At 42.1% G+C, this 22883-nt stretch overlaps 1 protein-coding gene across 4 annotated transcripts in view; it reads right to left on the bottom strand.

Moving 5' to 3' along the window:
• LOC126470135 (microtubule-associated serine/threonine-protein kinase 2) overlaps window positions 1-22883 on the bottom strand; it is a 268713-nt gene that overhangs the window by 84180 nt on the left and 161650 nt on the right. For all 4 annotated transcript variants that reach the window (XM_050097751.1, XM_050097750.1, XM_050097749.1 and 1 more), the window contains exon 14: window positions 2955-3060. In XM_050097751.1, the coding sequence (XP_049953708.1) occupies window positions 2955-3060 (106 nt within the window). The remainder of the gene's footprint in view (window positions 1-2954; window positions 3061-22883) is intronic.

Raw genomic sequence — 22883 nt, 5'->3', positions numbered from 1 at the left:
CATCTACAGCTGAATGATGCTCTTACTGTTAAAGAGAAAAACTGTAAGTGGAAAAATGTATTCACATTGAAAAGCAAATTAATTATAAGAAACAGATCTGTGCACTCACACCAAGATTTGCTACATTAAGACAAACAAATACCTTTTGAGAGAAAGCTGTGCCCCAGCTTATGTGTTACTTATTGTACACAACATAACTCATGTACACCTGTTTAAGGCATTTAACTCGAATTCATTCTGGAATGTAAGAAATGCGCCATCACAACATCAACACTACGCATTTTAGGCTCACATGACATGTGGATGTTCACAATACCTTGCTCACAAATGTACCACTTGCAAATGATGAAACAAAACCTAAGTATATCTGAATCCCAAAAACTACCAGTCTTTGTGCATTTAACTGCTCACATAGGGCTCTAATGATAGTCAGATTTGGACAATTAGGGTCAATACTCGAGAAAATGTGGAGACCATATTTTACACACAAAACTTTAAAAAGAAGCAAATAAATTGTTGGTTGCTAACTGCATTGCAGTAATATGGTGTCCATGTGAACACTATAAATTTCTGCAAAAATATTTTTAAAAAGTAAAAATAAAAGAACAGTGTATAGTCATTTTTCTTCTGTATGTGGAAACCTATTGAACTTTGTCAGCTGTTAATTCACGTTTATAACGCAATCAAGGAGGTGAGGAAGCAACAAGTTCATGGCATTCTGGCAACTGCAAAAAGTGAAGGGATTGGAGGTGACTGAAGATGTGAGTAAGAATCAGCCTTAGTGGAGATATTTTGCATCAAAGTAATTCATCAATGCAAAGTAAGAATGGAGTTCAATTTCTAAATACACTTGCCCAGTTTATGAAAATCTGATGAATCAGAGATTATGAATAGCAAAGCTTTGATGGTGGTAACATTTAAATTCATAAAACACGAAAATGGATCTTCCTGCTTTCGGACAATTTTCTCATTGATTTTCCACTATGTTACAACAACAGTATTTCCAAATTAAACATAAAGTTACTGAATACTGTTCAGCTACGTGTTTCACTGAAGTTATACACCACCAGAGATTTTAATATCTTGACTGCAAAGGAAGTTCCGAACTCAGGTTCTGAACACAGACACTAATGACTGCCTAATTGTGAAATATCGTGTCTTGAAAACTGTCAAGTGGATCAGGAAATGCATTTAGCACAGAAGTAATATGTTGAAATCAAGTACTTGCGGCCCATTACATGACAATTCAACACCTCGCTGCAGTCAAAGGGATATCTTACATTGCACCTAAAGTAAAGCAAGTTAACAAACAATAAACTGGAAATTTTTATGATTTTGTCTTCACTCGATAAGCCAATCGAAGACATCAGCCAGTTAATGGAAATGAAGAGGGGTCTGGAGGAGGCAAGTGCAATAGTTACATAAGTGGTCCAAACTACATACTTTCTTTTTTTTTCTTTTTTTTTTTTTTTTTTACACACACACACACACAAATATTTATGTTAAAGTTAAAAGCACATCAAAACTCAGAAAAATCATACTAGAACCAACAGAGGGATTTAAGTAGATTTTTCTGGACCAAAAAACCACCAAGCCTACAGCCAAATCAAGTTTATAATAAAACAGAATTATACTTATTAAAAGGTCCTCACACTATAGTCTGATTAAAATTACTTGATAGCTGACACTTCAGGTGTTCGAGCTGGTTTCCTCCAATCAGAGTGCTTAATTTCACACCCAAACCATTCGCTGTTGCCAAGCTGCCAGAACAATCTGTCAGTTCATTTTCAATTCCTTGTCTGGCATTCTTTTCTGATGTGTCTGGATCCCAAATTATGGACCTGGCACTTTTATTTAGTGTTTCATCATACGTGATAACCACACCACAAACAATACACACAAATAGCTATGCAAATGAAATACAGACAGTTTACACATAGCAGTAACTAAATACTATTCGATATTTCCGCACAAGATGTGATTCAGGATCGCATATGCGGTTATCATAATCACCGAGATCGGCTTACATTATATAAGCTTCACAAAACATTGCATGAAACTGAGTTTTTGAGGCTACAATTCATCATTGTGACTGGGTGATCACAGTCAAATATACAATAACTTGCCTCTGTGATGTAGTTTAGCTCAATGGAGCATATTAACCTGCCATGTTGGAGGTCGTTCATCAACTGTCGTGAAACTTTAGTTCTAATTCTTTGTCATGTCATTTTTAGCATCATACTGACTTTTTTTTATTTTCTCTTATTTTTCTACCTATCATTCTTTTTTCATCTGGAATCTGCCTTTGTCATCCATAATCTGCAACCAAGTGCCAATGAGGATGGCTCATCAGTTGTGGTAACATGGCAGCTCGTGCAGCCAGTTTGAGGACAGTTTCAGGTAAAAAACGATAGTGAGACAGAGTTTGCTTTTCACACTGAAACCGAACTTTCTCTGTCTTGAGTTTGCTTGTAATGGTTGCCGTGAACAAAGCAATTGTGATTTGTAACAAAACACATCTCCTTCTGCAGTTCAGTCATTGGTAACTCAAAATCAGCTGTCAACAAAGCACCTCTCATTTTTGACATACCTTGCTGTCACCACTTCCAACATTACTCTGCGTTATACATTAACAGCATTTGTGAAGTAACTTGTCTTGTCTGTGTGTTACACACAACTGAGCAGTAGTCAGTGGCCGATGTGGCAACACTGTAACGACAAGTTATAGATGTCAATTATCAAGTAATTTTAAATGGACTATAGTTGAAATCCAAGCAATGGAAGTTTACAAAATCCTACACAACACTAACTCAGATTTCAAGATTGCCTGTCAGTCTACTCAGAATCTGGTTCCATTAGAGATGTAACTGCTGAACATCATTCATTTTAAAATCTGTGTCATCAAGCACATGCATTATACAGAAGAAGGCTGGACTATTCGGTGTGGAAATTACCTCAGTATAACTTCTGGTGCAATGTATTCCGGTGTTCCATAAACTTGTTTGTCAGAAAACTGCTTGGTTTCCTTGTCAATGTAGCCTTCATACAGATTAGTTGCCACTGTAAAAAAAAGAAACCAAGCATGAAATAAGTTTTTCTTCACAGACAATAATAATAATAATAATAATAATAATAATAATAATAATAATAATAATAATAAGTTTAGTTTCCACTGATTGAAATTGCTTTACTCAAGACTTGGGAGTAGTAGACAAACAACAAGATTCAAAAATATAAACAACAAAAATTACTGCTTTTAAAAAATCTGTTTTCGGCATCTTTTGATTGAGTGGTGTAATTATTGCAAATAAGAGACCAATGTAAACTGCAAAAGAAATTGTTCTTTTCAAGTGGTTTTCCTCTTTTTGAGATACTTCTAAATTAGCACCCTTTTAGTCCAGTCCTTCGCCACAGATGTCTTATGCATTACACTGTTGTGTTTTTATTGCCCCAGATACAATATCTGAATTATTATCTGCCAGAAAATGACACAATAAGAATTAAGGGAACAGTTCAACATTCGTATATGCTATTTTGAAACTCTGCCCTATCTATCTGGCACACTGTACATCTATGCTGCAAAGGTTCCAAGCACAAAAAGCAGGTAACTGCAGTAAATCTACATAATGTTGTGTGTTCGGATGAAAAACATGGATAAGGTCATATGTGCCTAGAAACAATTTTTGTACAAAGAATTAATTCCAAATTTTTTTGCCAAATGCAAAGCAATTTAAACTCTAGACCACTGTTGCATTTTCTCAAACAGCTGAGAGCAGCACTATAATATGAACTGTGAATGCATTAGTAGATACTTTGTCATAATCTCATTCAAGTCCAAATCCTAAAGCTGTGTCATCAAACTAAAACAAAGCACTAAAAGCACATTTATTACCCAGCCAGAACAGAATGTACAGTCAGAACAGAACTGAACTTCTGGATGGGGAGTGCTGCTACACAAGATATTTCAAGAACCATCCAGAAATGATAAATACCAAACAACAAGTAACTGATGGTGGTTGGGTTTCAGCTGGCGACCTGCAGCACATTAGCCACTGACCTTAACACTGAGCCAAATTTCATGCACCATATCTCGCTACAGTGCTTCCTCTCCCAGAGAAACAGCAACCCACTGTTTCAAAAGTTCTCAATGGAACTGACTTCTGCACCCTGGGTCTAGATCTTGTCAATGGTCCTCTGCATGGCATACTCACAGATACTCACATTCTGGCCATGTTGTTAGCTCCTCTTCCTTGAGACATGCATCATCAAAGGTAGCTCCTCTCATCGGAGCTTCGCAATCTTTGAGTGGGTCTCCAGTTCCTTGAACCTCTCTGCATCATTCTGCATTCTGGACCATAGTAGGGCTTCATACAAAGAATACAGAGGATGTCTCTGTGCTTTTGTCTTTTCAATGAAGAGTCATACCCTTCGATTTTGTATGAGACTTTTGATGAATGAAGGACACAATATGGCCCAAGAAACATTTCAGTAACTTTTCCAATACTCCCACTTTTTACACAGGCGTAAAAAGGCATAACAAGTCTCCTGGCCTGTATCGCACTGGCCAATGCATGGAGTTATCGCTCCCTCTGTTTTTCTCACAGGCGTCCAGGGTCCGCAAGTGATGGTGGGATAACAATGTCTTCAACAACAAACAACTGATTGGAACGCGTACGGAGGCTTTCTGGCAGTCATTCTTCCTGCAAACCATACGTGACTGGAACAGGAAAGGGAGGTAATGACAGTGGCACGTAAAGTGCCCTCCGCCACACACCGTTGGGTGGCCTGCGGAGTATAAATGTAGATGTAGAACCATCTCTATCATGTGTGCTCATTGGAACAGCTTTATCAATCTGGAACTCTTATCTTCCTCATTCAACACCTGCTTGTTATGCCTGCAAGAAGTCTCATACAAGAATAATCTAATGACTACATTCAAATGAAATGACAAATTCAAAGGCTGTATTTTGTCATAGATAGTTATTCTTGCAAGATATGTTCCTGTCAGTTGGATGTATTTCCCACTTACGGCGTTCAGCAAAATCGCTTTCATATCACAGAATATGACTTCTTTAGCTTACGATGATATGTATCTGATATCCAGAAAAGGGGCACCTAAAACTACTAGCACCTGGACAGGTTAGTCGTTGATGAGATTTCCTGACATCTTGGGGACTGTCACTCATTCAGAATTTTTATCTGTGGCAGCCTCACCTCCACAGATAGTCACCTCATTTAGTTTTCTTGAATTCAGTGGCTATGTGAGCAGCTGGCACCTCTGTACAGCAATGACAAACGGCTGCAATGTGTTGGAAAGCCACCTCGTCCAGGGTACGGTGATGGCCTTTGTCCCACAAAACAACTACAACTGTCCACAGCTGAAAGGCATGAACAGGACTGGTGGCACATTAGTCATTGAAATCTCACATTCCTTCTCTGCAGTATCTTACCAGGGCATCCACAATGGAAACATATAGACATCCAAATGTCTCTTCTTCTACAGAGCATTATACCTAATGTACGTTGGGTTGGGCTGTTTGGGGGAGGAGACCAGACAGCGAGGTCATTGGTCTCATCGCATTAGCAGGCAGGGTGTATATGTGGACAAGGAAAAAGAAATTCCCGGATTTTTCCCGGATTTCCCGGTTAAAAATAAACTTTCTCCCGGGTAAAAACACACTTTTTCTGTCCTAAGTAACAGTATATTTTCGTTCGGAACTGCAAAAACTTATCAATCCTTTGAATGGTTATGGTTTTGGACACGGGCGTAGAATTTTCCGGCACTTTATAAAATGAAACTCAGGAAAAAGACACGTTTTGGAAATATCTTTGATGTGCAACAACATGTACGCTGCGTATTTTCGTATTACGAAAGTATACATCGGAATTCCACCAAACACTGCATGTTACTTTCCGAATCACTGAAATCGAGATTGCGATGTGCTTTTGTAAGCCAGTCATAGCTCGTGTCATGTGATCTCACCAGCTGATGACAGTGAATATTTAAAGCATAGGGTGCGTGATGTAGTCAGCCAATAGCAACATCATTGTTAAGTACTGGTAACACATAAGTTAATGGTTTAAATTAATATACACCGTGTTGCTACAAGAAAAGAAAAGCTTTCACATATAATATTGGTCTCTAAGGTTAATAAACGGCAAGAGAAGCTAATTCGCATATAATGTTGATTTTTTTACTTACACTTGAAGGTATATCACACAAATGTGCCAGTAAAATTTTTAATAATGACATAAATGTCTGATCTTCAGGGTTCGAAATTCTTCTAAATGGCTCATCATCAAAGAGTTGATTTTTAAATGAGACTCAAACGCTCTGTAATTTAAGAAATTCATGGTACATTCTCGCACATAGTCCAACTTATGTTAAAGGATATTTACTTTGAAAGTAACGCTTTTCAAACCAGCATTCCCAATATTTTTCCGCGACCTGTTAGAAATAGGTTCGTTTCAGCATTTGCCATACTGTTAGAAATAGGTTCGTTTCAGCATTTGCCATAGAGTGCCAGGTAACAGGCAACACCGCACTTGCGCAGCTACCATGATGTAGAAAGCCCGTATGTACGTACATGTAAAACATTAAAAGATCTTACATTCTGTTGTAAAAGCAGCAAGACATCACAGGGTACTCCAAGAGCATCATAATTTCTTGAACCATACTAAAATGTGCACATTTAAACTGCAACTTAAAGTACACATTCGTATGTCCATATTCCCAATGAAGTAGACCTCGACCTGATATTAAACAAGGGATATTACTGTATCCCGCTACTGCAGAATAATACTTCAACAATAAAACATAAACGAGAGAAAAAAAGGAAAATAACTTAAATTGTAAAGGAAATGCACCATATACGACGACGACACATAGTCCTCATGCAAACGTCTGCCAACAGCAAATGTGTCAAAGGCTTTACAAAGACTATGCAGTACTTCATAACAACAAATTCCATCCGATGAACATGAAGTCACAATTGTTTACATTTGATTTGTGTTAGCAGTTACGAGTGGGATCATGCGCATGCGAAGTTGAGTCGCGTTTTAGTAGTAGGTCCTCCCGCTTCTGGCTACAGGAATGTGGCTGTTGGCTGTGCAAACAGTGGCAGCAAGTGGCTAGATGCTGCCGGGAAAAGGGGGCACCAAATTCATATTCTCGAGGGAAAAAAACTTGTTTCACAAAGCGCCTAGCATCCAGCGTACGTTGATCTATCGATCATTTATATGATTTTGAAACGCATCCCTGTTGGTTTTTGAACATTTTTGAATACATTTTAAGTTCATTTCTGAATGAATCATAAGTTGATTTTTGAATGAGTGCATAGTGTATGTGATGTCTCTGTCAGGAGAATCCTCGTCGCACCTAGAAATAAACTTTCCGAAGACAAAAGGAGATGGGGCTATATGAGCTGAGCGGAGTAAAGCCAAACGGATGAATGCCAATCGCTGTTGTATTATGTACTTGATTGGGTTTTCGAATGATCAGCGTTGTTATAATTGCTAGCGAAATCCATAGATTCAGTCTACCAGAATGGAACTAAACGACTACAGGAATAACAAGTGAGAAAGATTACGTATTATCTTCTGGTTGTATCCAAGAAAATGAAATTTTGACAGAAAATTTTTGGCCAGATCGCATCACTAGTAAGGACCAGTTGTACAGTCCCCGGCTAGCAACCGCTTAATTTCTATTTTGGAAGTAACGCAGAAAACATTTTGAACGAATATGTAACAACGCTCACCGCAGAATAATCACAGGGTAACTAAACCAGAATTGGTGATGACAAGATTGTTTTTTAGAACGCGGAAGCAGAGGAAACAGGGACATCACACAAATTATGAAAGAATAAGACGATTCCAAATTTATATAAAAATTTCGTAATACTACTTTTCGATCTCATGCTTGAGAAACTGGTGCGTATGAATGAAATGTGAAACTATTTCCTAACATAAAGCTATTTGCTTGTAGTAGGCCTAATAGGCATTTGATATTGTTACTTCGTGAATTATATTCTGTCGTGATATAAAAATGACCGTTTGTGCCAATACAGTCTTGCTTATTTGGTGTGTGTTACAAAATTGCTGCAATATTAGAAAGGCCTATTTTGTTTTCTCTAGCATACAGTGACAAAATAGACGTAATCAGATCGAGAAACCACGCCAGTCTTGGGTATTATTAGTGTTAACAGCTTTTTCAGTATCAGATAACGAATTTTCTATTTTTCATGTAGCAAAATGATTGACGAACTTTGGTGAGGTAGTAGATTCTTGCGCAGAAAGGAAAGCACGCCATGTAAAGCTGTAGCAAGATTACAGAGAAAAAAAATCTAGGCGGTAAGGATTGAAGAAGTGTGTCCTTGTTTGTCCCTTGCCTCTATTGGTTTTAAGTATCCTGTATTTAATTTTATGTCACACAAAACAGCAAGTTATCAGCTAACAGACAATAGAGAGTGCAAATTTTCTGAAGATTTCATGTACTCCCGATTACAAATAATCCCATCCGCTATGAATGAAGAGTTAAAAAAAAAAAATAATAAAAAAGAGGGGCAGCCTGTCAAACCGGCTGACTGGGAGCAGGAGAGGCACCACAGGACATTTCAATTTCCTCTGTCCTGAATATAGTTTGATGGCATCGCTTACAAAATATGCACCTTCCAATTCCACAGAGTGAAATACAGTGATATGCGATAGAAGAATGCTGTATGAAGAGGCATGGCACTGCACATTGGCACACTTAAGACCGAATAACAAGTCATACATTTTCTTGAACACACGTTTTATGTTTCAAACTTTTCAGAATGATATGCCCTACAAGATGCACATAATTTTGTAAATTCGATTTTTTTAAATATTGACCCAGTTTGCAAACATCGTAGCTCCGGGGCTGATAGTTATAGTGGGTAGTCTCCACGTGACCCGTGTTTACGTTTAGTAATTTTGCTGTTTCCCCTTCTTTTACTCTCACGTCAAATGAAAACAAAACTGATATCTGTGGCCGGGAGGTATCAAGTGAATTATAATACATTCACATAATTAAGAAAGGCTTACATATTTAATTAGTTTCAGATTTTATTTTATTTCCACCTTTCGGACAGTCAAGCATTAATCGCCTTGCGGAACAATGAAGTTATTTTTGTCTGTTTGCTAAAGAAATTGGGCTTTTATTAACCTTTTCCGCAGAGGCAGTCAATGTATACTCCTGGAAATTGAAATAAGAACACCGTGAATTCATTGTCCCAGGAAGGGGAAACTTTATTGACACATTCCTGGGGTCAGATACATCACATGATCACACTGACAGAACCACAGGCACATAGACACAGGCAACAGAGCATGCACAATGTCGGCACTAGTACAGTGTATATCCACCTTTCGCAGCAATGCAGGCTGCTATTCTCCCATGGAGACGATCGTAGAGATGCTGGATGTAGTCCTGTGGAACGGCTTGCCATGCCATTTCCACCTGGCGCCTCAGTTGGACCAGCGATCCTGCTGGACGTGCAGACCGCGTGAGACGACGCTTCATCCAGTCCCAAACATGCTCAATGGGGGACAGATCCGGAGATCTTGCTGGCCAGGGTAGTTGACTTACACCTTCTAGAGCACGTTGGGTGGCACGGGATACATGCGGACGTGCATTGTCCTGTTGGAACAGCAAGTTCCCTTGCCGGTCTAGGAATGGTAGAACGATGGGTTCGATGACGGTTTGGATGTACCGTGCACTATTCAGTGTCCCCTCGACGATCACCAGTGGTGTACGGCCAGTGTAGGAGATCGCTCCCCACACCATGATGCCGGGTGTTGGCCCTGTGTGCCTCGGTCGTATGCAGTCCTGATTGTGGCGCTCACCTGCACGGCGCCAAACATGCATACGACCATCATTGGCACCAAGGCAGAAGCGACTCTCATCGCTGAAGACGACACGTCTCCATTCGTCCCTCCATTCACGCCTGTCGCGACACCACTGGAGGCGGGCTGCACGATTTGGGGCGTGAGCGGAAGACGGCCTAACGGTGTGCAGGACCGTAGCCCAGTTTCATGGAGACGGTTGCGAATGGTCCTCGCCGATACCCCAGGAGCAACAGTGTCCCTAATTTGCTGGGAAGTGGCGGTGCGGTCCCCTACGGCACTGCGTAGGATCCTACGGTCTTGGCGTGCATCCGTGCGTCGCTGCGGTCCGGTCCCAGGTCGACGGGCACGTGCACCTTCCGCTGACCACTGGCGACAACATCGATGTACTGTGGAGACCTCACGCCCCACGTGTTGAGCAATTCGGCGGTACGTCCACCCGGCCTCCCGCATGCCCACTATACGCCCTCGCTCAAAGTCCGTCAACTGCACATACGGTTCACGTCCACGCTGTCGCGGCATGCTACCAGTGTTAAAGACTGCGATGGAGCTCCGTATGCCACGGCAAACTGGCTGACACTGACGGCGGCGGTGCACAAATGCTGCGCAGCTAGCGCCATTCGACGGCCAACACCGCGGTTCCTGGTGTGTCCGCTGTGCCGTGCGTGTGATCATTGCTTGTACAGCCCTCTCGCAGTGTCCGGAGCAAGTATGGTGGGTCTGACACACCGGTGTCAATGTGTTCTTTTTTCCATTTCCAGGAGTGTATTTGAAATGAAATTTTTAATTCCACAGTACTGGCTAATTTCAACTGTTCGCTGTGTTTCAAGTGCACGTTTTCATCTTCTAGCACGTATGGCATTATGCCATAATAAAGAACCAAACATGATGTAATACAGTACTGGTGCTCCAAGAAACTTTACACCCCGAAAACCACACTGAAAAGCTTAGCTGCGTTCACACTGCCGGCCGGGCCGGGCCGGGCCGGGCTGACGCGTACTGGCTCGGCTCGTGCCTAGGCCGACGAGTAGTGCATTCACATTGCGCGCCGCGCCGAGCCGGGACGGCGAAATGGGGGAAAATTCACTTCTCCGATTTTCATGTTTTAAAAATTCTTAGCGGTATGTAAGACTTCGCCACATCGTTTTATGAACTTATTTTTTCCTTAAAAGCGTTACTTACGTCGTGAAACAAGAAAAAGTCTACTTTTCGTTTCGCGTGTTTTCTTAGTTTCGTAACGCTTCCCAACCGATTTTGAAGAAAGTATGCGGCTAAAGAATCTGATTTTTGTACACGTGGTAGTGCAACATCTTAGCTTCGTATTGAATCATTTATCTTTCCATATTTCTTAACAGTCATTGTGAAATGATGCTATTTGTCAACGTTGTGCACTTGATTTACAAATCTTGTAGTGAAAAAGTTATGTAGCGGTTAGCTTACTGTTAGATCCGTTTTAGACCATACATTGTTGGGAATGAAATGTAGCTAAAAGTACCAAAAAGTTTTTGAAATGATAATGATACTGATACCTGTCTCTGGTCTCAAGTAATGCGAGCTATTCAGTGGTGTCAGTGCCGCGTCCGCAAGCCACGGAGTTCGCGCGGTTACAGCTTGGTTTAGTGTAGTCATATAATGCAGGACAGAAAAAAACTAATTACTAGTGATCAGCGCAGACCTAGTGCCGGTCCCTCTTATTATTTTAATGGTCTCATTCTCTAGATAAATCCAAATGTATAAAGTTTTTTCCCTCGGCTACTGGACAATTCATCTGCTATGCTTTTATAATTGGCCACACGTTGCATCACAAAAGACAAACAATTATTTGTCATCAACATCCTACAATTAGTATGATGTACATTTCGTATTTCGAACTAAAAGATAACTGAAGCGCAATTCTGTAGTCTCGTCGTCTACTTTGACAGAAAAAATAATGGAGAGTTAATGAAACTACTGTAGATCGGCACAAATGTGCGTTACAGTGTTCTTCATTGTTTTTTTTTTCTTCCTTGGCGGGCTCCGCTGCACTGTCAAAGTAATCCCCACTCTTTGGCTAAATGGCTGGCGGGAGGCCAAATAAATAAATTTAAAAAGATTTCCACCCTTCGACAGCTGACAAGCAAGTCAGTAGAAAACGCAGCTGCAGTCAACAGTTGCTCGCCTTTAGCTGGTCTGTGCTGTCGTGTAGACCAATCTCTTCACTCTTTTATTGGTATTGTTTTGACTCTGCAGTAACTCGTCGAGTTTTGAAGTACAGAAGAACTAGGTTGTTATGGATTCATCCCATGAATAGCGACAGACATTTAGGAGAGTTTTTTTCTTTATATGAAGAACTTAAAAACTATCCTTAAAAAATTTTATTCAAATTACAGAACGAATCATAATACATTTCAGTATGTGCTGCAGAACATTCAAGACAAAACTTCTAAACAGAACACAAATTTTCGCAGAAGTATAACAGCAGAAGAAAAATTGTGTATCAGGATAAGGTAAGATTCGTTAGTACACACTTTTTGGCTCGCAGTAGAACTTTGTACAGTATTCACTACCTCCAGTTAATTGTAGTCATGCTTTTGTATTTTAAATTTCACAAACGCTTACCCTTACCTCTGAGGGGAAGAGAGTTTATGGGACTCCTGAGAATCATAGGAAGTAATTAGCTTCGTCATTTTGGGTAATGTCTTGCTGTGCCTTCAACGAAGAATCGCAGAAATACTCCTTCAGAATTTTGTAACTTTTTCTTCTTTTTTCTTCATGATGCAGCGCTTGGCAGTGGTGATGGTTCATCATGTGGAGCCACTGATGACCTCACAGAATTCTTTTCATTACCTTGTAAGATAGACAGATTGATAGGCGAAGAGTTTTGAGATAATGCCCTTTGACTCAGTGGTTCTATTTCCACTGATAAGGAACTGCCACAGCATGACTTTACAATGCATTATCATCTGTCAGGGACACATTTCCGTCCCTCAGTGACACTCATATCTGTCTCCGTTTACAAGTAAATGCGAACTATTCAGTGGCGGCAATGCCGCGATCGCTGGCAAGCTATTGTTGTAAATGCATGTAAATACGGTAGATTAAATAAATGAAATAAAAGTAATTTCGCGTGTATCATTATAATAAACGTAATTTTTCCTGACTGATTGTGAAATGTGAGGTAACATCTTAAAATAAAAGACGTGTGCAGTCACACTTGTGAAGAAAGCAGAAGGGAGACGTGTGAGGCGTGTACTGCAGAAGCTGTAGTGCTGCTCCACAGGCTCGCGCCTGCGGTCGGCTCGCGCCGGCAATATTAAACACTCGGGATGTCGCCGGCTCGGCTCCGGGAGGCTCACGCCGTGTCGGCGCGGCCCGGCCGCCAGTGTGAACACCGCAATTCAGAACCATGTGTTTGATATCGAAGCGGGCGGCGGCCCGGACAGGCTCGGCTCGGCCCGGCCGGCAGTGTGAACGCAGCCTATCATATTGCCTTCGTTGAAGGCACAGCAAGACATTACCCAAAATGACGAAGCTAATTACTTCCTAATGACTCTCAGGAGTCCCATAAACACTCTTCCCCTCAGAGGTAAGCGTTTGCGAAATTTAAAATACAAAAGCATGACTACAATTAACTGGAGGTAGTGAATGCTGTACAAAGTTCTACTGCAAACCAAAAAGTGTGTACTAACGAATCTTACCTTATCCTGATACACAATTTTTCTTCTGCTGTTATACTTCTGCGAAAATTTGTGTTCTGTTTAGAAATTTTGTCTTGAATGTTCTGCAGCACGTACTGAAATGTATTATGATTCATTTTGTAATTTGAATAAAATTTTTCAGGATAGTTTTTAAGTTCTTCATATAAAGAAAAAAACTATCCTAAATGTCTGTCGCTATTTATGGGATGAATCCATAACCTCCTAGTTCTTCTGTACTTCAAAACTCGACGAGTTACTGCAGAGTCAAAACAATACCAATAAAAGAGTGAAGACATTGTTCTACACGACAGCACAGACTAGCTAAAGGCGAGCAACTGTTGACTGCAGCTGCGTTTTCTACTGACTTGCTTGTCAGCTGTCGAAGGGTGGGGATCTTTTTAAATTTATTTATTTGGCCTCCCGCCAGCCATTTAGCCAAAGAGTGGGGATTACCTTGACAGTGCAGTGCAGCCCACCAAGGAAGAAAAAAAACAATGAAGAACAATGAAACGCACATCTGTGCCGATCTATAGTAGTTTCATGAACTCTCCATTATTTTTTCTGCCAAAGTAGACAACGAGACTACAGAATTGCGCTTCAGTTATCTTTTAGTTCGAAATACGAAATGTGCATCATACTAATTGTAGGATGTTGATGACAAATAATTGTTTGTCTTTTGTGATTCAACGTGTGGCCAATTATAAAAGCACATCAGATGATTGTCCAGTAGCCGAGGGAAAAATTCTTATAAATTTGGATTTATCTAGAGAATGAGACCATTAAAATAATAAGAGGGGCCGGCACTAGGTCTGCGCTGATCACTAGTAATTAGTTTTTTTCTGTGCTGCATTCTATGACTACACTAAACCAAGCTGTAACCGCGCGAACTCCGTGGCTTGCGGACGCGGCACTCACGCCACTGAATAGCTCCCCTTACTTGAGACCAGAGACAGATATCAGTAGCATTATCATTTCAAAAACTTTTTGGTACTTTTAGCTACATTTCATTCCCAACAATGTATGGTCTAAAACGGATCTAACAGTAAGCTAACCGCTACATAACTTTTTCACTACAAGATTTGTAAATCAAGTGCACAACGTTGACAAATAGCATCATTTCACAATGACTGTTAAGAAATATGGAAAGATAAATAATTCAATACGAAGCTAAGATGTTGCACTACCACGTGTACAAAAATAAGATTCTTTAGCCGCATACTTTCTTCAAAATCGGTTGGGAAGCGTAACGAAACTAAGAAATCACGCGAAACGAAAAGTAGACTTTTTCTTCTTTCACGACGTAAGTAACGCTTTTAAGGAATAAATAAGTTCATAAAACGATGTGGCGAAGTCTTATATACCGCTAAGAATTTTTAAAACATGAAAATCGGAGAAGTGGATTTTCCCCCATTTCGCCGTCCCGGCTCGGCGCGCAGTGTGAATGCACTACTCGTTGGCCTGAGCTGGCTAGGCACGAGCCGAGCCAGTACGCGTCAGCCCGGCCCGGCCCGGCCGGCAGTGTGAACGCAGCCTTATTAGGGAAGGAACCATCCCGGAATTTGCCTGTAGCGGTTTAGGGAAATCACAGAAAACCTAAATCATGATTGCCGGACGTGGGATTAAACCATCCTCCCGAATGTGACTTGGTGTAGGAGTTGATTGTATCTGCATTGGTTGTGTGTTGGATTGTTATTTGATGATTGCGGCATATGGCGCAGTCCATTCATCCCAGCACATTTGTGTGGTGGCAGAGATTGTTGCCAAAGATCGGTACATCTCTTCTTCAACATTTTCTATTACCTCCTGATGCATCGGTTTCACATTCATGTCTGCTCTGTCTCGCTTACTCAGTCTGGCAGGTCCCTTTGCCGTAAAGTTACCTCTCTTCACTCTCCACCTGCCATATGAGAGAGGTAAGGACATGATTGTCTTCTTCAACTGCTGTAACAACCAGATTGGTGAGTCGGTCATACGAGGGTTGTTTTTTAAGTAAGGGCCGTTCGCGCGTATAGTCCCGTAGTTCGCGTGGACGCCGCAACAAGCCACCGCGCCACTTCCCGGCATCCTTCCCGTTCACACTGATGCAAGTTGCAGCTCTGTAGCTGACGTGTACGCAACTTCATTGGACTTTTTGATTCGTTACGTGGATGTTGATTCAAATTGTCACTGGAGATGAAACATGCGTATCCCATATCACTCCCGAAAGCAAGCGAGAGTCGATGGAATGGCGACACACAACTTCACCCGTCAAGGTCAAAGCCAAACAGACGCTGTCAAAGCACAAGATTATGGCAACTGTGTTCTGGGACCGGCACGGTGTCTTGCTAGTGGACTTTATGCCACGAGGAACAACTCAGATGCCTACTGTGCAACTCTAAAGAAGCTCCGCAGAGCAATTCAAAACAAAAGGCGCGGCATGCTGACAAAAGGAGTTTTGCTCCTGCACGATAACGCTAGGCCTCACACCTCTCAAAAGACCCGGGATTTGATTGATTCTTTTGGCTGGGAAATTTTGGACCATGCACCATACAGCCCCGACCTTGCTCCTAGCGATTTTCACCTTTTCCGGTACCTGAAACACCATCTTGGCGGGCAGTGCTTCAATGACGACGACGAAGTGAAAGCAGCCGTGAAGTCTTGGCTGTCAGAGCAGGCGGCCGAATTCTTTGAAGAGGGAATTAAAAACTTAGTTGTACGGTATGACAAGTGCTTAAATACACAAGGCAACTATGTAGAAAAATAGGTAAAAGTGTGTAGAATGAGAAAATAAAAGTTTTTTACAAAAGTATTTGTATCTTTTTAAAAAAATAAAAACGGCCCTTACTTAAAAAACAACCCTCGTATTTCTTCCATCTGCTGCTTTTTCTGTTGAATCTTCTAAACGCACTGGCACCACTTGATGAATTTCTTGGTGGTTGTGACATCCTTTACCAGAAGAACTTGGTACATATGTTCTGCAATTTGTTTAATCAAGTGTGTGATTTTGTCAGATTCTATCATGACAGGATTCACAATGTGGCATAGGACAAAACACTCTGTATGTATAACACTTTCCTCATGAAGTTGGGCACAATTCTTTAATTGTTCTTTCACTAAGCAGACTTGCTTCTGATTGTCACCAATCACTTTCTTCAGCTAGACCTGGAAATTATTCCAGCTACTGAGCTTCTCTTACTTGTTCTTGAACCACTGCTGGGCTGTGCCGACCGAGTAAATGTACACATTTACCATATACATTGCATCATTTTACCTGTTGCATCTGCAATTCGGCCAAAACTTTTCAGCCATTCTGTCATGTGTTGACCAGCATCTCAGAAGAACACTGATGGATGTCTCATGTGCAGCAGATCTACTGCTGGCTTGGAATCCATCGATCTCCTTAAGGGGGTAATCTTCTTTGAAAATTTCAAAAAATTTTTGCTTAAAATGTTCTCTTGGGTGTCTTCTTTATGGTAGTATTCATCCCAAGCCACCAGAAACTCCATTACTGAGTTAAACGATGATTTGTGAGAAAGTATCTCTGAAAGCTGTTCCCAGTTGGAAAAAAAGGTCAACATTGTGGTCAATGTGGCACCATATAATTTCAATGACGGCCTAACAGGCATTATGGAAATTATGAACATGCTTGAACTTGAGATCAGACCAGCCAGTTACAACTTCTGCATAAATGCGGATGAAATGCATATCGAGCAAGCAGGCAGCAGATGACAGAAGTAGCCAAAGAGGCCCACACGACCACCATGGCCACAAAGAAGATTGAAGAGGACTGCCTTTTGGATCTGGAAGGATTACTGTATGATCCAGGAATCACTGACATCAATATTATGAAAATAATAGTTGCTACTGACCATATAGTAGAGATGCTGGGTTGCAGATAGGCACAACAAAGAGACTGTCAGAAAATGAGCTTCGTCAAAACACACACACACACACACACACACACACACACACACACACACACACACACACACCTGAACGATTACAATCTCTCCCTCCAACAGCCAGAGGCTGTGGTCATTTTGTGTGTGTGTGTGTGTGTGTGTGTGTGTGTGTGTGTGTGTGTGTGGTGTGTGGGTGGGTGGGTGGGTGGGTGGGTGTGGGTGTGGGTGTGGGTGGGTGGGTGGTCTATTTACAACAAATGCCTTGTTAGTCGAAAGCTCAGTTTCTGAAAGTCTTTTTGTTGTGCCTATCTGTGACTCAGATGGGGATGGATGGATATATTGATATGGGTGCACGACAGTAAGGTCTTCAACACTCACACAAAAACAGTTTGAGATAAGTGTCGGTAAAATACACTAAACATGAGTATAAAACAGTACGTAAAATAAAGCTAACAAAAGTTGGAAAACATAAGCTGAACAGGAAGAAAGTGGGAGAAGGTGCTAAAATAATACAGCAAATGGATGCAGCTGGCTGCCCGCAAGAATAAAAATGGAAGGGCCAGCCACTCTGCAACACACTAAAACCTCCAGCCTAAAAGTTTAGGCCAGAGTCCAGACATATCACAAAACTTTAAAACTTAGTCATACTCGTCTCACCATCAGCTAAAATAGGGGGCAGATCCCCACAAATATTTGCTTCTGCTCTTGCATCATAGTATAAAATGCACACTGTTAAAATATGGCATAGAGAGATGTGTATGCCACGCGCATCACAAAATAGGATCCTCTCGCCATAGTAAAAAGCTGTGTGTGAGAAAGCAGTGCCCAATTCGAAGACATTTAAGGGTCACTTCATCACACCTGAGGAACTGGCAGGAGGAATGCCAAGGGCGGGTAGTTGATTTCAGCAACCAGAGCTTATTGGCCATTACTGCCAGCCATTCCTCATCCCACAACTGCATGCACTTCCTGTCCTCTCCACGCCTCGACAGTCCAATAAGCCTGTTCATTTCCCCGTATCCATACATGACCTGGCACCCATCAGAATGACACCTGCTTTCCCTGCCATTGGGGCTCTTATAGTTGATCGTATATCAGCTGGGCCAACATCTCAGCTGAGTACAGATTCTGTAATGATTGTAAGACACTAAGGGAATTAGAGCAGATGAGAAACCGTCTGTCCCAAATACATCACATGTTCTCCAGTGCCTTGAGGATCACGTGGAGCTCTGCTGAGAAAATGGTATACTCATCACGAAAGCAAACTCTGGTGACACAGTCAGGGAACACGACAGACCAGCCTAGGGAACTCCGTTGTTGGAGCCACCAGTGTACACTACTGTGAAACTGTGATGTGCATCTATCTGTGTTGTTAAAGAACAGAGATTGAAACGTAAAATCTGGCATAATATCTTTATTAAAATTTGGTCTAGTCTAAAATAAGTCTGGGCCTCCAGAGAAGTCAGGGTGGAAATCTGCTCCAGCCACGATGTAAAACATTAAGACAGGCATCTCTAAAAAGTAATCCTGTGAGTGAACCTCATAGGGCCTCATTGCCCGCTGTGTGGTGTGGACAGTGTTTATATGCCTCGCACACTGTAAGTAGCAGTCGCCTTATGTAGAGTGGCGGTTCACCAGCCCCTGCACAGTGGTTTGGTATAAGGCTTGTTCTGAACACTCCAGTGGCCAACCAAATCCCTTCATGGTGCAACAAGTCCAATACCTTTAAGTAAGAGGAGCACACCATGCACCCATAGCATAGCCATGATGGCACAAATGCCCAGTAAAACTGGATTAGCCAAGTCTGTCTGCCCAGCATGTACTGTGGCTAAGACATTTTGCAATTTTAGCACCTTAAGGGACAGTTTCTTCAGGTCCTTAAGTAATGGCAACCATGTAAGCTTAGAGTCGAATACGAGGCCCAGAACCCTCACTATATCTTTAAAATTAAGAACAGTGTCCCTCATCCTCAATTCTGGAAAGGTGAAAATGGAATGAGAATGGTTAAAAAGAACACTCACAGTCCTCCCATTTGAAAACTTTGACAAGAGTTAGTTGCAAATGACACTGTAAGGCTTGAAGAAGAGCAAAATACATAGAAGTCATCCACAAACAAAAGTACAAGGAGAATATCTTTATTTCGCCTTGTGAGGTATCACAGCATACTGTAATGGATTCTGTCATGACCAGGGGATATGTCATGAGCTGCAGACAATGCAGAATCCATCTCCCACATGGAAAATGGGCAGTAATAATTTTCATCAGTGGTGGACCAGAAGTCCACACTGCTCCTCTCAGCAACCACTCTATGGCACTGGAAACCTGGATCCTGACTGGCAGTTACAGTAACTGTGGCAAGATAGGCACCCATAGTCTGGACAATGTCTCACGGATTGGTTTGGAGAATACTGTTCCCCATTACAGCAGCCATCGCTCCTCTCCCATAAATTCTCTTGATCATCTCCCATACAACAGAACTCTTCATGGAACAATTGACGGTGTTCAGGAACTGTTCCCATGACCTCTTCATGCTCTCTTGAACAATCTGGCAACATTTTGTTCTCACCACCCGAAAGGCTGCAAGATTCTCTGCAGTTGGCCGGTACTTGATCCAACACAGAGCCGCATGCCTAGTCCCGATTGAACAGCAGCATTCGTCACTCCACCAAAGGACAGGCTGCATCTTCAGCTGTCCTGTGAACTGTGGAATGGATGCATTGGCAGTGCGGTAAATCATTTGGTAACATGATCCACTCATGCCTCGACATTGGCACAATGGTCAAACTGGGCTAGCTGACTACAAGGTGTTACAGAAAGGTACGGCCAAACTTTCAGGAAACGTTCCTCACACACAAATAAAGAGAAGATGTTATGTGGACATGTATCCGGTAATGCTTAATTTCCATGTTAGAGCTCATTTTAGTTTCGTCAGTATGTACTGTACTTCCTCGATTCACCACCAGTTGGCCCAATTGAAGGAAGGTAATGTTGACTAGAACATGTGCCTTTACAAGTACGACACAACATCTAGTTCATGCACGATGGAGCTCCTGCACATTTCAGTCAAAGTGTTCATATGCTTCTCAACAACACATTCGGTGACTGACGGATTGGTAGAGGTGGACCAATTCCACGGCCTCCACGCTCTCCTGACCTCAACCCTCTTGACTTTCATTTATGGGGGCATTTGAAAGCTCTTGTCTACGCAACCCCAGTACCAAATGTAGAGACTCTTCGTGCTCGTATTGTGGACGGCTGTGATACAATACGCCATTCCCCAGGGCTGCATCAGCGCATCAGGGATTCCATGCAACAGAGGGTGGATGCATGTATCCTCGCTAACGGAGGACATTTTGAACATTTCCTGTAACAAAGTGTTTGAAGTCACGCTGGTACATTCTGTTGCTGTGTGTTTCCATTCCATGATTAATGTGATTTGAAGAGAAGTAATAAAATGAGCTGTAACGTGGAAAGTAAGCGTTTCCGGACACATGTCCACATAACATATTTTCTTTCTTTGTGTGTGAGGAATGTTTCCTGAAAGTTTGGCCGTACCTTTTTGTAACACCCTGTATAAAGTGTCCAGTCCGCCCTACTGAGCACCCACGTGGCAGTTTCCTATAGGACTCCACTCCATCTGGCAGATGGATCCAGATCAGGAAGTAATCACTTCCGTCCAAGGCATCGAATACTTCCCATTGAGCAATGTGAGCTAGGGCTGGAGAGCAAAGTGACAGATCGATGGCAGAGAACAAGCTAGTTGCAATGCAGAAGTGTGCACTCTGTCCCGTATTTAGCAAATATGCACAGTATGAGACAAGAAGCTTCTCAATTGTTCACTTGTTCGGCCCCTGGGCCAGGTAGCTGCAGAGCCCTGAAGCACGTTGTGTGCATTAAAATCACCACAAATGATGAAGGGGTAGGGGAGCTAGGTAAGAAGGTTGTTGAGAGCCACTTCATCAAGTGCATCATGTGGGGGCAAGTAAAGGGAACATATTGTCAATGGATGATGCACATGCAACAATAAGGCAACTGCTTGTAAATTCGTTGTACGGGAGAAAGGTGAGGAGTGGTAGTCAGTACTGACGAAAATACCTACGTCTCCTCTAGCTCTCTCTCCGCTCAGGTCATCTTTTTTGTGGAGTACATAGCCACGTAGCTCAGGGGCGTACGACTGATGGAAATTGGTCTCCTGGAGACAAGAGACACAATGGTCTACCCTGAGATAGAAGACAGAGTTCCTCTACATGCGATCTGAACCCCTGCAAGTTCCACTGAAGTGTGAGAGCCATTTACCTAGGGGATAGCACCTTCACCCTGTTGCTCCACCGGGGTGGGGAGACTGCACTGGGTGGAGGTTCAGTCGTGGGGCGAGATGATTGTCTCATATGTACCTCATATTCCATTAGCTCTGGAGAAAAGTCAGTGAAGTATCAGGGATGACATGGTCCAGCGGTTTACTACTAGAGTTTACCTGTTGTTGCTGTTTGACATTAGCTTTTCTCTGTTTTGTGGGCTTTGCTGGAGCTGGAGTAGGAGTGGTAATGGCCGTGCTGGGCTCTCCCAAGTTGGCCACTCCACCTTTGTCTGCTGTTCTTCGGGACGGCTACGGGCTCTGAAACACTTGCTGCCTTGCAAGTGCACTGAATATGCAGATGTTAGTGCAGACACTCACAACCTCCATTTGGGTAGAAGTATCAGCTTTTGGAGAAGGCTCCTGAAGGATTGTTGCAAATGATGTAGCAAATGTGGAAGGCTGCATGGACTTTTAAATCTTTTTGGCCTCTCCACAAGGGTACGCTTTGTTGTTCTTATTTCCTGCGCTTTGCGTTCCTCTAGAGGGATTCAGCAGTCCTTACTCCAAACAGGGTGGTTTCCAGAGCAGTTGATACATTTGGCAGGTGACTAACAACCAACTCTTTAATGAGCGGCTTTACTGCAGTTGCCACACGTTGCTTCTCTCTTACACCCTAGGGTTTTATGCCCAAAATGCTAGCATTTAAAACAGCACATCGGATTTGGGATATACAGCTGTATGTTCAGGTGAAGAAACCCCACCTTGACATGCTCTGGGAGTTTGTTGGTATTGAAGGTAAGAATGAAGGAGTCAGACTTTGCCAGTTCTCTACTCACTCTTCTCATAATGTTCTGAACATCAACAATTCCCTTCAGAGCCCACTCATCCTTCATTTCTTCCATAGCATTAGTAACTAGGTCCCTATATGATACAACACCTTTCCTGAAGTTCAAGGTGCTATGGATCAATTGCATATTCACCCAGGCACTTAGCTTCTGTAGGTTAACAGCTTCCTAGGAGTTGGATGTCTCAACCAACAGTGTCCTATTTTGCAACTGCTTTACAGATTTGAGAGTCCCAGCAATTCCTTCTAAGCCCTTCTGGATTCAGAAAGACCAGATTTTCTTGAAACTTACATCTTTGCTTTTTGTTACTAAAATCACA

The sequence above is a fragment of the Schistocerca serialis genome, chromosome 3 (assembly GCF_023864345.2).
Source record: "Schistocerca serialis cubense isolate TAMUIC-IGC-003099 chromosome 3, iqSchSeri2.2, whole genome shotgun sequence".
In the NCBI taxonomy this organism is placed as follows: Eukaryota; Metazoa; Arthropoda; class Insecta; order Orthoptera; family Acrididae; genus Schistocerca; species Schistocerca serialis.
Note: the sequence above shows the minus strand (reverse complement) of the source record. Positions and strands in the feature narration are given on the sequence as shown.